Genomic DNA, 15,489 nt, shown 5'->3' with positions numbered 1-15,489 from the left:
CATCAAAGTCAACCTGACATCATTTTCATTTAGATTCTTTGGAATCTACGAACACTAGGAATTAAGGCATCTTAGTCCACTAAGAGTAGCTTGTAAAGACCGTTCTCAGACTTGCTCAGCATTTTTTATTCTGATGTGCCAAGTAAGTTACAAAAGAACCCCAACCACCAGCATCATCCATCTCACCTTCCACCACGGAAGTGGCAGTAAAGAGGGGGCGACCTTCCTCTGCTAAGGAAAAGACCTGCTGCAGAAGTGAAGTGAGTTCGGGCATGCATTCCACTACCGGGCTCCACGCTTAACACTTTCAGTGTCACAAAGGTTTTTCCAGCTGCATATTTAAAGGAAACTCAACGGGCTGCCCCGTGAACAAGCAGAATTACCTTGTGCTTGTCTAGGCAGCTCTTTGTGCCTTCAGTTAGAAAAAGTAACAGCATTCTTGGGATACACAAGCTCTGTATCCAAGACATTTATTAATGGTAAGGAGTTCTCTATGTCAATTATTATAGGGGCAGTCAGTTTTGCACTGCAGACAGAGCCCCTCTCCCCCTAAAGCTTGGGAGTTTAAAATTTAGTCATATAGAAACTTTCAACAAATGCAATAAAAAAACCCCTCATGTTGCAGCATGAAGTGTTTCAACAGCAACTCTTATGAGATTAATGATTGTAGAAAACTGCCAACCCGCAAGGTGTTCCTGCATCAATACAGTGGTCAACCTGGTATTAGACTTTCAACCTACACTGCTAATCTTCAACGTGGTAAGTTCTGCTGGGTCATTTACTCTCCCTCCCCTTAAGTCGTCCTCACTGATTTCTCCCAGATTTGCTATCCCTTCATGGCCCGCCCTCCCTAATCACCCTACAGCCTGGAGCCAGAACGTCAGCGCATGGTTTGTCTCCTTGCAAACAGTCCCACACCACTACTGCAAGCAAGGGAGCAAAGCAAGCAGTGCCCTTGGTAAACACAGCTGCCTGGCTTCAGAAGGGGAAGCCCATCGGTGGCATCGGCCAAGAGCCAGAGCCACTTTTACACGTCCTAGCGCAAAAATTCCCCTTGTTCTCTCGTCCTTAAAACTTTTCCATTACAGAGGATTCCTAACATACTTCAGAAGTTTAGCTCATCTGTAGTACCAGTAAGTATCAGCCACTGCAGTTGTTAGTTTGCTGCTGCTGTGTGCTTGAAGGCAGCAAGTCTATCGGCGTTTTGCAGTTCGGGACCACACATTTGTTACAGTTCTGTGACATGTATCTGTTACTTGGAATGCAGTGAGTGCAGCGTGCATTTTGCAAAATGGTATCTACCTGCTTTAGAGAGCTACACAGAAGTTAGCAAGCTGCCTGGCAGAGCAGATCTAAAGCCCACTTCTCAGGTGAAGGGGACTGCTGCCAGTTAGAAGGGAAGGAGAAGAGACACCTGAGGGAAGAGAAATAAGCAAGGGAAGTTTCAAGGGAGTGCAAAGAGCAAAGCAATTTGAAGCAAGACATAAGGCAGAATACAAGATAAGGCAGGTTAAAAATAAAGCTTGTCGTTTGGTTTCCATTAATACTTTGCATTTGTACAGCATCTTTGTTCTACATTTGCAAGCACTTAAACATTAGGCAATTTAAATGCAGCACAGGCCTTAAGGCAATTGGATAGCTACATTGACCTCAGTCTCAAGCCTGACAACATCTGGTATAGTTTCAGTTCTTAGCCCGTAATCGGCCAGCATTTACTTCGTATTTCTAATTCATAGTATTTATGAAATACCAAGGAAATTCAGTACCAACTGAATCAAGTGTTCAAGCATTCTTTGTCAAAGTGGCATTAAATGGGGCAATGAACAGAAAACTCCTGTTCAGAGCTAAAGCACCAAGTCTCTCCTGTGTGGAAAAACGCATCAAGCATTGCAATATACCTACTCTCAAAATACTAGACATTCTAGAAGCAGATGCTTAATTCCTGACTTGAAAAGCTCTAGCTTCATTTCTCAAAGTACATGCTAATATCTTGCAAGAAAAGCTTTCCTGTTTATATGGCCATCTGATTTATACCTCATTAATTCAGTTACGCTCAAAAGCTTTACCAAGATTCCTATATTGGGTTAGATGAGAAAGTTCCATGCGGCACATGGAAGCGTTCATACTGACCCGTCACAAAGGGCTTTAAAACCTTATCTGGGAACCCAAGCTTTTAAAGACCAAATGATTGTTCAGCTGATGGCTATTGAGGAGTCAGAAGTTTTCGTCATGCACTGCTTTTATACAGAGTTTGCTACAATGTCATTACATAAAATATTTTCAGATATAGCAAGTAACGTGGTGCAGTTTTGGACTGTGATACAGCAGAATGTAGTCATTAAAAGACGTGTCTATCAAGCGCTGCACACGAGTGGAGGAAGAACCAGAATTTGATTTGCTGCGCCATAACTGTTCTACGATTACGTCCACACCGTGCCCTTACCAGCAAGGAAGTTCACATCAGCTGCTACCCTTTGTGTGTGCACAGCACACAGCACGCACAGCTAGAATGCTCTTCTGCACTGCTAGTGGGACGGAGGTGGCACCCCTTGGGTGTCATTTCAGTCTTGGTGGCACCAGCCAGGGACCCACCCAGGGTGCACCACAGCTGCATTCAAGTATACGACGCAAGCTCCACGTGCGGGCATGAGGCCATTCCCACCAGAGAAGGGCCCTGCGCACCGAGTCTGACGGGACCATGGCCTCACACTCCAAGCTGTTAACGTTCAGACTGTTCCAATATTACAACTACAGGCCTAACGCTAAAGCGGCATAATTCACATAGCAATTAATACAGACAACGTCTAAGTAATTTTGAAGAACGTTTACTCCTCCTGTCCCAACCTTGGAAAACAATTTTTTCTAGAACTAAAGTAGACTGATCCTCAGAAAGCATGGAAAGTTACTGTCATTCATTAGTTCCAATTACATCTCTGCTTTATCACTACAGGCTACTTGCAAGACTTGCCAGTGTCCAGATTCCATTGCTCTGGTATTTTAGAAGTAGCTACAGCAAAGACTACTTAGAAAAATACATTCTCTCAAAAAAAAAAAAAAGTTTGGCTTTTGGTAAGTGTTTTAAAAAAAAACTTACTGTATTTTTACAGCATTGAATGTTTAGGCCACATGATGGCACTAGATCCCGAGGATAAACACTTATCTCCAGAGTCAAGTCCGACAATTAAGTAACAGTTCAGTACGATTTGGAACATAAATAGGAAAGGGCTGCTAACCTGTGAGGTATCCTGCTGTTTGCGTCTCAGAAATGAACAAGTCATGTTTCTGATCCTTGAAGGCACTCCACACAGAAGAACGAGAGAGAATTTCATTTACCTACAGTATTTGAAGAGATTAACACAGTGAGCAAGTGACATTTGTAACGGTCTAGGGGAACAAACTCATTTTCTAGAACCAAACCATTCTGAAGGGATTACTAAGTAGCATGGCAGTAGTTTAGGCTGCAATACAGAATTGCACATTTCCAAAGAGCCTGTTGCAACTTGCTTGTCTGTTTGAATTGTGCAGCTGAACACGTAATGCAGAAGGCTCATAAAGAATTAAGTTGTTTAGCAGCTTGATTTTCTCCCTCATTCCCCAGTTAGGCGACAAGGAAGAGCAGCCCTGCAAGCAGCCACTTGCCATGCATGTAGAGCCAAGGTAAAACAGGACTCTTCCTGTACTAACGCAAGATAGGGCCAACTTGGAGGAAAGACCTATCCCCAGTTTCCCTCCCTTTGAGAAAGTTTTCAACACAAGGGTAAGAGAAAGGCACCAAGAACTAGCACAGTTACTGGGACAGGTTTTACCAACTTGAATATACATCCATAACACCACTACAGTTGTCTACAACAGTATTTATCCAGGAAACAAAAAAGGCATTTACATTTCTAACAGAAGTTCTGAAGAGTTGTCAGTAGAAGCCTACGAGCTTATAGAACATTTCTGCACTTGGAATTTGTCTTTTTTCACTAGTGCTCTTCACATGTATTGAACCAGTGACTTCTCCACAAGAGATGGAGACATTCCAATCCATGATAATGATTTTGTAATTACATGACGTTAACATTCTAGGTGGAATAATGCACGTGCCAGCCATAAGATTAAACAAGAGTTTGTTCAGTGTTTGATCTTCCAAGCGTACAAAGCGCAGTTAAGGACTTGTCAGTACTTACCTGTTCTCCGTACTGCAGGCTGCGAGACATGGATTTCAGAGCTTTAACAATCTGAGCTTTTGTTGCAGATGGGCTTTCCAGGTTCTCGAGACCAATACCTTCAAGCAGCTTTAGAAGGTAAGGGACCAAATCTGCTTTCAAAGCCTACAAACATGCTCAAATGAGTTGTCTTAACAAGGACTAGGAAGTTCCATACAGATGTTTTACATTGCTAGCATTAGTGTGAACCAAAAGTACCAACAACTATTACTAAGTGTGTTTAGCTGGTCAATTTTTCCTGAGCTTTATAAATACATACAAGAGAAAGCAAAGATACAGTCCAGGTGTAAACTCAGTTGAATTAGCTGGCATTCCTATGTTGTGCTTTCTCAGCAGACACAAGACAACAGTATCCCATGCATTAAGCTGCAATGCTCAGGTAGCATCCTTGAACAGATCCACATTTTGGATGAAGGACTGACTTCGACTTCTCCAACATGAAAAGCATTAGTTAGATGGCTTCTGGGAAGCCTCCTGGACACTGAAGTTGAATGGTACCTCTGTTCTTATGAGCAGATTAGATAGCCAAATAGAAAAATACCACATTTTTACAGACTGAGAATATACTACTTACTTGGGCTACTAAGTCGTTTTGTTCCTTCTGAAACATTCGATTAAGTGCTTCACAAGCTACACCAATTATATCTGATCTCTTTTTCATTCCATTCATGAGAGGGCTAATGGTCTCTAGCGATGCCATTGCTCGAACGCAAAGCTACAGGGAGACAGAAACATCCAGAGTATTTTATGCTAAGCTTGACCGTTATAGCAGATATAGTCAGCCAAGACCATAAATTTCTCAGTGTCTTTCAACTATCAATTCCCCTTTAATTAGCTATAAGTCCCTGCTCAGCTGGTACACAGTATTTACAGTCAGAATAATGCCCTTCTAGGAACACTATCAAACAATCCAGTTATGCTTTTTTCTCGCTTGAGCACTTAAGTGATTCAGTACCTCATTGTCAGACAGTATGTGCATGACACGAATGGCACTTTTAGGAATGGCATTGTTCTTGTGATTCATAGCTTGGATTATCTTGTGAAGATGACCAAGCGGAGGAACTTGATCAGCTAGCTGAGGCTGGGCACTGAACAGGCACACAGTTGCTGTGGTAATGGTTTCTAAAGTTTCCCCCTGCAGAAAACCAAAAACCAACAGAAAATATAACTCAGTAAAGCCTTATATATCACCATAATAGTAACATTTCTCACTTGCTCTGCATGATAGATTTTTTTTTTTTCCCTTAACGCTTTTATCATGTCACTTTGCTTTGAAACTGTTAAAACCACAAGTTTAGAAGAATGTGATCAGCTCCAATAGCAGCAGACATTCACTAGTTTCATGAACACAGATCACAGAGAAGTTTCTAAGCTCTATTTCCAGTATCTAGAGAAGCCAGTGACTGGCTGCAGCCTCTGCATGCACAGCAGCACATGTGCTACCTTGCTCAGTGGAAGCATGATAGCATGGATGTTTAGGCTGACCACCTCAACACCTTAACGGGTTCTGCAGCCTGGGCAGCAGCACTCACCACACGTGCTGTATTCTCCATGCCTATACAAACTCTATCACATCTTTATTACAAAGATGTCTGTTTTATTCAATGTGCAAGTTAGTTGCCTCCCTGCAAGTCTAACACAGAATCTGTCCGAACACTGTTTAAAATTCAGTTATTAGTAATATCAAGTTACTGACTTGAACATTGTTCTCATTCAAACTGTAACACATTAGTTCTACTGCATTACACTAATTATTAGGTGGCAGCCTTGTATGGGTCATGTAATTTACACCAGAGTGGGAAGTTAGTGTTGCAGGACGCTAGAAGTGTCAAGAGCTGAGAATTTTTAGGCAGTGTAGAACAAGTGCATCATCTTAGGTTGGTCAGTCATGTAATTAAAGACACTTCATTTGTTAAGCCTCATCTCTACCACAAAATAAGCCTCTAAGACTTATTGAAGCTAGTTCTGTGGTTTCAGGGACTTTAAAAGCACTGACTCATGTCCAGAAGTTGCCTAAACATATCTACATGCTTTTACATACTTTTACAGAGTCAGAAAGCAGACAAAAAAATCATTCATATTGGGAAGAAAGTGCAAGAATCAAAGTTAATGAGATACTAAAAGACTAGAAGCTTAAGACTGCTAAATAAATTTAAAGAGCAGAATTGGAAATATCATCTTACATGGGGGTTATTTTTCTCCAGTAGCTCAGTAAACTTTTCCAACAGTGCAATGAGAAATTCTCTTGGTTTCCGTAAAACCCAGGCCGGCTGGGCAATAAAAATCCTTAAGAAGACTCCCCCCACTGAAAGTTCACCTTCTGCCTCACCATACGCCACAGCAAAGTCTTCAGGCAGCTGTTGAATTGTAAAGTAGAAGCAGTTATTGGCAAGGGTATTTGTGAGAGCTGTAATTGTTTCTCTAACATCACAACTCTAAGTGGTAATGGTCACTGAACTAACTATTCTCCAAAACAGAGCTGTGCAAGATCAGCAAACACTTTGTCTTGAAGAAACATGAGGTAAGAAGTGAGAGTACAAAGAACAATGCAGGCAGTACTACTACAGTGGACTTGACTTTTCTTTCAAAGAACACAAGTAACTGAGTCTACCACTAGTATAGTTGTAAACACTAGTTCAAGAGAAGTACCAGCAACAAGGCTGATAAAACAGACCTTTTCTTTCTTTCTTGCACACTTCAGGGGAAGGTTTCTCACCATTAACCTAGGGAAGTTTATAGTTTACACCTGCATCAAAATAGCCATCCATGTGTATAGCCATAGCATGTGTTTAGAAGTTGTTTTAATGTTAAACTAGACCACTGTTGGGAGGAAGTCATGCCTGGCCCTTCACAGATATTGAGAAATACTACAGACAAACATCCCACTGATTGACCTGATGTGATGGAATGGCTCAGGACAATCATTTTTGAGACTCAGTGGCTTACTAATGTTCCTGAACATTTACAAGAGCAAGTTTACTAATAGTAATAAGTGTCAGGACTTTTTCCAGCAAACCAGTATTCTCCTTTGTTGCTGACTTTTGATAAGTTTTAGAATGACCTCAACTATCAGAAAATTCAGAGTATTACTGGCAAAACCACTGCCAATAAAGTATCTGATTTCAAGGTACAAGTAGTAACAAAAGCATCAATTCAATATGAAAACAGTTATGTTGGCACAGCAGTGAGTTCCTGTCAGTACTTTAACAGGAAAGCCTGTCAGTTACATACATGCATATATTATCAGCTGGTTTATAGTCTCCCTGGGCACACCCAAAGCAGAAACAGTATACTTTTACCTTCCAGTTAGTGTCAGGGTTGTCCCTCTGAAGTTTAAAGTGCCTTTAAAAAGAAAGTAAGTTTTAACGAGCAGTAAAAGCAGTCGTCTTCCCTACTTGACACCTCAGTCTCCCTCCATCACTGTGAAGTAGTTCCAGTTTCTAAACCCCATTTTCTCCTCACTGTAACCCCCTCCCAAATCTTATAGCAGTGAGCAAATACCTGGATTGTGCACAAACTGCACTTGTCACTGAGTTACAGGTAAAATATACAAACAGTGAACAAGTTTCTTTTCACTGAAGTCTGGCTTGCAAGGATTCTTCTTTATACAGGCAGAGCTGTCTGACACTTCTTCTACAGCAAATCTGGTTTACTGCCACTAAAGGGTGTCTCAGTTAAGGAAATACTTAGTCAGTAGGTCTCCACGTACTCAAGCATCATTTCTCGAACTGTTGTTGATACTCTCTCCCTGGAGTTGTCATTCCAAATTAACTCAGGATTTTCATGAGTTCCCTCAAAGATATGAACAGCAGCTTCAGGGTTGTCCCTCATGGCATCCATGAAGACTCCAGGTAAAAATTTCATTAGTGTAATTCTAACCTAGAAAGGATGAACAGAATTGACATTTAGTATACCATAAGTCAAAATAACTGACAGAAAAATAGAGAACTCCAGGAAGTCCAATTATTTGTAGTGCCATAATACCAACTGCTAGAACACACCACCACAAAATAAAATAGTGCTATTTTAAATAGCTATAGCCAATGACAGGTCTGAAACCTAGGTATCTAATGTTAAAGTCATCACAAGTGGAAACCAAACTGCTTATAGTAGTTACAATAAATACAACTGCTTCTAGAAGCCTGCTCACATATTAAGAGTTAACTATTTTAAAAAGCCAGATTGGTCTTCACATGAATGTTTCAGTCAAGAGTTTTTTTTATTCCGTCTTCAGAAAGAGGCTGGCAATATGAAGATAAGAGTTCCAACAAGAGCTGTTCAGAGTCTTACCTTTGGACCCACCAGCTTATCTGCAGTCATTTTGGCAAAGAGCTCTGCTGTTTGGGCTCGGACCTGTGGATGAGTTGAGTTGCAAAACATGTCTAGTAAGTAGATTAGAGCACCTGTATGAAGAGATAGGAAAACATTCAAATTTTTTTCTGGTCGCAAGTAGTATGAATTCACCAATTCCACACTGATCGTTCTGAAGGGAAGAGTAAGATTTGGCCACTGTATTTACTTTAAGTCCAGTGTTGCAGAAACATTTGCTTTCAATGTGGTACCATACCTTTTGCCATGGCCTCTTTAATTATTTTTGTGCTAGATGTCAAAGCATACAAAGTTTCAAGGACGAGTTGCCGACCTGTCAAAATAAAAAGTACTAAGAACTTCGTGCCATATAGACTGTTAACTAATCAAAGATTAACTAAACTGATCTTAACAGAAAGCTGTATCAAAAGTGCAATAAAGCTTATGACAATTGCAAGCTTAGGGATTTCTGGCTAAATTCAGTTAGTTAAGGAATGTCAAATCAATCATACACTCTAGTATGGCATAACTTCTTAATTAGACGTTTACTACTTCAATTCCCTAGAAGAATTAGTCAGTGAAATGCTATGCAATTAAAACACAATTTGAATACCTGCAATTCATATGTTCCAGCTCACACATTTAAGACAAACAGGTTACATAGAACATTTTTTTTAGTCATCCCCACTGAAATGCTAAAACTCAGGAGTAAGTACAGCCAGCTGCATTCTAATTAATTTCCGAATTAGAAACCATTTGCCTTGCAAGACTAAGAATTATATACTACATACTTGAAGGTAAGGAATGCAGGAGTGCCAGTAAGTTAGCAAGAACCATTGCCTCAGCAATGTTGTTAACACATTCTTGGTTACTTGTTACTATGTTCACTACCTGTAAAAGATCAGAAACAACACTTGATTATATTCCAGCTGTTAAGACACTGTCCAGAAAATGCAGTGTATGATGAAGTCAGTCACCTCGCTGGCCAATATAACTGATATTTACAGTGTTTATTCCTGCCACCAAATTGTCTTTGTCACCTCAGGAAAGAAGGGAGCAAAAACACAGGCAAGAAGCTATCACTTGTTCCTCCAAGGACGAACTGGCACCTTGGAACCCCAATCTTGATACTTCTTGGGTACTACTTTAACAGTTACACAATCAGGTTTGTTTACGCTGATTATGTAGAGCATCCAGACAGGGAGGTTTTTGGTTGGTTGGTTTAGTTTTTTTTACCTCCAGAGCCAACTGCTGCACCTGGCCAGCTCCATGAACACGCAGAAGGGAGAATATCAACTTAAAGTGACCTATGCATTCGCACTCAGAACCTGCAAGAGACCAGATAAGTTATTCTCTTCATGTTAGCCAAAGCATTCACTGAAGGCCATCCCAAGCCCATATTTCACTATACAGAGAGCTGTTAAAGACTACATTTCTGTACATAGTCTGCCACAGTAGTTTTAACAGCTCCTACAGGACAGCACCGGTTACAGAACTAGAAGATTATTAAGTCCTGTCTATTAATCTAGCTTCCACAAAGTCTCGGGTCAACAATATTTCAAAAGCAGAGGATACTTCTCCCTCTAAGGCAAGTAACTGAGCTAGTTCTTGGACTACCTAGTTACTTGCATTCTTACAAGACAACTAAGCAAGTTCAGTTATTTTATGTATCACTAGTTATCAGTACTTCTTGTCTTCAAATACACTCACTCTTTCCAATTCTCTCAGCTCAGAGTAGGGTTGCTATCTGCAGCAGTAACAGATGCTTTCAGGGTTACAAATTGCCAAATACAGATAATCCAGTCTGAGAACAACCTAACCAGCTATTATTAGAAGCCATGATAATAACATGAGCTGCTTTTAGAACCATATAATACAGTAGGAAAACATCCTAATCATGTGCCTCAGGCTTTTCCAGTTTGTACATTGGTATCTGCTCATAAATCTTTGCTCGTATTAGCTACTCACTCTCTCAAGAGCATCTTCTCCTCCCACTATAGCAAAGCCCTGACATGTTTTTAGGTGTTTACTAGTATGCAGTACTCAGCTCAATGGGGTTCCTTTTTGCTTGTTTGATGCAAGGAAGTCTAAAAATCAGCTAAAATTTTTTAGCTGATTTTAGTTAAAATTTTTTGGGGGGCAGGGCGGCAGGAAGAAGCAAGCCTATATGGCTTAACAATGCTAAAGTCTGTTAGCCAGCAAAACAAGCTTCCTTCTCACTGGAAGATAAAGACTACAGAGGTCTGCATTTTTTACGGTTGTCCACAAGAAAGCCTACCAAGGAAGTGCACTTTTAAGCCTACCTGGGTTGTGCTTTATCACGTTTCTCAGAGCCTCCAGGGCCATTTCAACTCTCCGTAACCGATCTCCATGTTGATTGGACTCTACTTTCCCAGTCTGAGTTATTGCCATTAGCGTATGAAGGTACTGTGCTTGTGAGCCTATGTAATCCAAGAGGCTTGCAGCAAATGCTTTAGGAAGCTTTAAATTAGAGATGAGAGCATTTTTAGCTGTGTGATGCAACAGTATTCACACTACAAGAAAGCCTATCCAAATAATTTTTCCTACATTTCACATATCCCTTTCTTCCAGACAGGAAGCACTTTTCTACTCTGATCACTTTAACATCTGGAGCCCATTAACCCTATTTATATCTAAACATACCCTTAGAAAGCTGCCACTACTTCAACAGCATTCTTAAGGTATATGTTTGTCCATATATATATAGATGGACAGCAAAGCCACTAGGCAGAATCACTATCTCCTGGAACTACTGCATAAACCTGACTCTTTGCAAGCTTGCACTGCAGACAAAAGGCATTAAGCCATCCAAAGCAGCACATCTTATGACAAACTCACTGTTCTTTTTAATTTATTCTACTCCAATAGAGAGATATAGCATAACACACTGATCACGTTGAAGGAATTTTCCGTAAGATTTCTTATTTTCTTCATTGTGTTTGCATTTAACATTCCAAATACTAGTTTCAACAGGAAGGTTTTAGCTACATCTCACCTCTAGTTGGAATGTAGGGACCTCATTGTAGACTCTAACAAAAATCTCTCCCACAATAAGTTCCTTTGCATGGTCACTGAAGACAAAGTCAGATCCATAGCTCTTGTCACAATCACCCTTTAAGCAGAGATAAGTAGCACAAGCTCAGGCAGAAAATAATCTTGTAGAAAGTGTAAAACTGTAACCCAATAATAAAATAGACAATACTTGAACAGAAAACTTAAAGCTTTTGCTAGAAGTCAGAAGCTCAAGACAGACTGAAACATTACAAGAAATAAACAAGCACGCTCTTAGGTTTCTTGTTTTCTTTTTAAGACTACTGAATGAAGAAAGCAACTTAGGAGTAGACAACAATGGATACTTGTATTAACTATACCACCATATTACAAGCAGCTGTACCAAAACACAGAATAATTAAAAAAAAATAGTAGTGGGATTTAAAGTAAAGAGTATCTTACTCTCTTAATCATGCTTTCCTGTTGAGATTCCAAGAACTCAAGTAATTCAGCTCTTGTCCCATTGTTCCAGATCAAGTAGGGGTTCTCTGTGTTACTGTTAAGCATCTTCAGAGTCTAAGAAATAAGGAATTTACACTATGTAACACATTTACAACTTAGTTCTGGATCATTATGCACAGTAGTCAGTGTGTTTCATGATATAAGTTAATCCAATCTCATTAACAACCAGACCAATTTCATAAGCAGGTTTAAAGTGTCAAGTTTTCCACATACTGGAAAAACTATGTGTAAGTTATTTGGTACAGTACAGTCTGTATTTTAATTTTTCTTTATTCTGCTTTGAACCACACTTACTTCATATTCTCCTATTTTTGACAGTGAGCAGCAACTATCTGCAGCATCTCTTTGTAGATGACTTCCTTGGCACCATTAAAGAGAGTAGTTTAGCCTTTGCTCTCCATTATCATTATATCCTTAAGCCTTCAACAATTACCTCAACTTCTTTGCAAATATTATTCTATAGGGTACTGTTCCTGTCCATAGCGTTTGAAGCTGAAACAGTTTCTTTTCCTTGCAGTTACTCCAACTGCAAAGAAAAAAAAATTGCACTGCTGTTCTCTGTATCAGGTTGGTCTAAGAGTTCAGTGTTTTAGAAGCGACCAGGTACTCCTTCCATAAATCACTAGAGAAAGTTTTGGCCAACAGATGCTTACCTCAGTAGGACTGACCACAGCGAGTTTCCTTGCAATATAGGGTGTCAGCATTCCAGCCAAGCTTTTCCTGATCGTTGGGTTTTCAGGTGTAGCTTGCTCTTCAGAGAGATACCCTCCAAGGCGACTCAAGGCCAGAAGACTGAGCTTAGCAAGGCTATTTGCTACCTCCTGAAAAATACAAAGACAGTTATAAAAAAGCTGAAGCTTACTGAAGAAACATTAGAATAGCTAGAAAGAGTTGTCCAACACTTCTGCACCAGAATTAACAGAACTCGTATTCCTATTTATCTGCATCACTAACTATGCACTGATGTCTAATAAAATACTAGGTGCTGCAGAACAGCACAAGATGATCACTGTGTTTGTGGGCTTAGTAAGTGCAGTTCGACATGAATACTGATAAGTAGGAAAAACTGGGGCAGCAAGATGAGCTGAAAGCTACAGAAGCTATTTAGTGTAATAGCTTCTGACCAGACAACAGTTCCTGCCAGCACAGTCAAATATCAGAATAAGCCTTTTACGACAGTGATACAAGGTTATTAAACTACAATAGACTGTTCAAAGCTCATATCATCCAGTAGCTGAGGAAGAAATGCCATACTTAGAGGGTCACCATTTAAGGAAATGGAAGTGTGAAGCCACTTACATAGCTGTGGGGCAAAGGGAAAATACGGTCCTAAAGTAGACATTTCGGGAAAGTTCATGGTATCACTAGACAACCCCTTCAGTTGAGCCTCAAGAGAAAAGGACTTTTTCTTCTGATAGCACAAATTTACTTTTTTACTGTTCACTGTAGATAAAAATCACTTGCATTAAGTCTATTAGAAACTACAGGTTTTGGCAGCTTTAACATTTGAACTCAAAACATGAGCTACTCTTTAAAACAAAAAACCCCCCAAACCAAAACCCAAACAACAGTATTTACACTACTATACAAAAATCCCCTTCCAAAACTGCTCTGTTAACATTATTGTTCATGTAATTCAATGATTTTAACAAGTATTTGAATACACTTATTTTGTTAATAACCATTGGTGTCTGAAAGCATGCACCTTGTTAACATTACCTGGTGATTAGAATCTTCACTTTTCTGAATACCGCTCTCTTCTAGCGTATAGTCATAGTTGAAGAGGTAACCCAGTAAGTACCAGAGAACTCCAGCTTGGAACAAGTGCGTTTGTAGCCAGTAATCTAAGGCAAAGGAGCTAACACACTCCACTCCCAGAGAAGCTACTCGTGGTATGTTCTGAGGAAGGAAAAAAAGTTTGTACTTGTGATCAAAGAAAGCCAACTGGCTTCCTTACCAAACAAAGGCTTAAAGCCAAAACTTGCTAGTTCTAGAGTACTATCTAAGCAGCACAGAGATGAAAACTGAACTAGACAGAACAACATTGGCAGCTGAAGTTAAGCATCTGGCAGGCAAGAAACATGGCTAATTAGTCAGCACCCTTCAAAGGAAGAGTACTTGAATAATTATTTCATATGATTAGAAAGGAGCATTGGTAAACTGGTGGAAGAACAATTCAAGAAGGTAGCAGAGATTCCCAGGTGAGCTTTTTATGGCAGTACATGTGTTCTGCAGGGACTGAAGAACAGACAAGCACCTGTAGTCAATTACTACAATCTCATTTCATAGTCTTTTTTTTTTCCCTATAGTCTTCTGCTTTCACATACCCCATATGAAAATTCCAAGACAAGCTTTCTTTTCTCAATTCAGACAAAATTCAGCATTTATATAACATGAGGTAAGTTCTAAAGAGCTAAGTGGCAACAAAACTTCTTGAATACTGTTCCCAGAGTTTATGCTGATTTAGGAGTCTCTCTGCTTACATAAGATCTAGCTCTAGTACTTTTATCTGCTGGTTTAGTACAGAGTAAACCAATCGGCTAGCCATAAGTCAGTTAGAAGGCAAAAGTAGCTGAATCTTTACACTGACTGCATTTTCAGTCCACTAAATGGATTCAGATACAAGTGTTGAGAACAAGACAGTAGAGTTCTATATGCCATAATGATTATCTGGGATCTTACAGAAGTGTTTGATCAGTCTCTGCAATTGTCCTATTTCCCTTAAAAACAGAACATTCCCCTAAACATTTAAATACCCATTTAGGCAAAGGAAAGGAGCTCTTACCTTGCCATAATACAGTAGTCTACAGAGGTCCTTAATGATGTTAGGCATTTCTGTAATCTTCTCTCTGCATTCCTCAAACTGAGCTGCTACACTGTAGCACTTACTAATATATCCACATACCTACAAAACCCAATATTTTATTGGTTCCAAGGGGAGGGGAAATGCATGTTTACAATCCTATTTTTTAGTATGTATAATACTATATCAATATTTGATATTATATAGACACACTTGTATTTATTATCATTTTATATGTACATCATATTATATACGTAGTCTTCTGAGAAGCTGATACAATCAGCTAAAGTTGCTGCAACTTACCTGTACAGACATGTCATCCGGTTTACTAGAACGAGTCAAGACTGCTACACAACGATTAAATGCTTCTTGCAATACCTGTGAGGATTAGATGATGCATAAATTCAGGCAGAACAAAAACTGATAAAGGCTGGCAGAAATTAAAAATGGGTTTATCAGCTAGTATTTTATGGTTGAAGAGAAACATTGGACAAAATCTGCCGCCTGCTCAAATTGTTTGTAGGGGGCAAAATGCCTTGCAAGTGCTGGTACTAGCATTCGGTGCTTTAGAGTTGACAGCATTCTGACATGAGCTAATATGTGCAAGGAAAAGCCCTTCTGCTCAAGTGACTT

General features: G+C 39.8%; 1 protein-coding gene across 1 annotated transcript in view; it reads right to left on the bottom strand.

Moving 5' to 3' along the window:
- DNAJC13 (DnaJ heat shock protein family (Hsp40) member C13) overlaps positions 1-15,489 on the bottom strand; it is a 56,518-nt gene that overhangs the window by 874 nt on the left and 40,155 nt on the right. The window contains exons 39-56 of the mRNA XM_075728261.1: positions 15,160-15,234; positions 14,839-14,958; positions 13,773-13,952; positions 12,707-12,874; positions 11,994-12,107; positions 11,536-11,652; positions 10,823-11,000; positions 9,756-9,847; positions 9,311-9,410; positions 8,779-8,853; positions 8,502-8,614; positions 7,921-8,090; positions 7,511-7,553; positions 6,395-6,568; positions 5,167-5,346; positions 4,786-4,926; positions 4,173-4,316; positions 3,234-3,333 (exon numbers count right to left, since the gene is read on the bottom strand). Coding sequence (XP_075584376.1) covers positions 3,234-3,333; positions 4,173-4,316; positions 4,786-4,926; positions 5,167-5,346; positions 6,395-6,568; positions 7,511-7,553; positions 7,921-8,090; positions 8,502-8,614; positions 8,779-8,853; positions 9,311-9,410; positions 9,756-9,847; positions 10,823-11,000; positions 11,536-11,652; positions 11,994-12,107; positions 12,707-12,874; positions 13,773-13,952; positions 14,839-14,958; positions 15,160-15,234 — 2,284 coding nt within the window. The remainder of the gene's footprint in view (positions 1-3,233; positions 3,334-4,172; positions 4,317-4,785; positions 4,927-5,166; positions 5,347-6,394; positions 6,569-7,510; positions 7,554-7,920; positions 8,091-8,501; positions 8,615-8,778; positions 8,854-9,310; positions 9,411-9,755; positions 9,848-10,822; positions 11,001-11,535; positions 11,653-11,993; positions 12,108-12,706; positions 12,875-13,772; positions 13,953-14,838; positions 14,959-15,159; positions 15,235-15,489) is intronic.

Source organism: Pelecanus crispus, chromosome 2 (genome assembly GCF_030463565.1).
Source record: "Pelecanus crispus isolate bPelCri1 chromosome 2, bPelCri1.pri, whole genome shotgun sequence".
NCBI lineage: Eukaryota > Metazoa > Chordata > Aves > Pelecaniformes > Pelecanidae > Pelecanus > Pelecanus crispus.
Note: the sequence above shows the minus strand (reverse complement) of the source record. Positions and strands in the feature narration are given on the sequence as shown.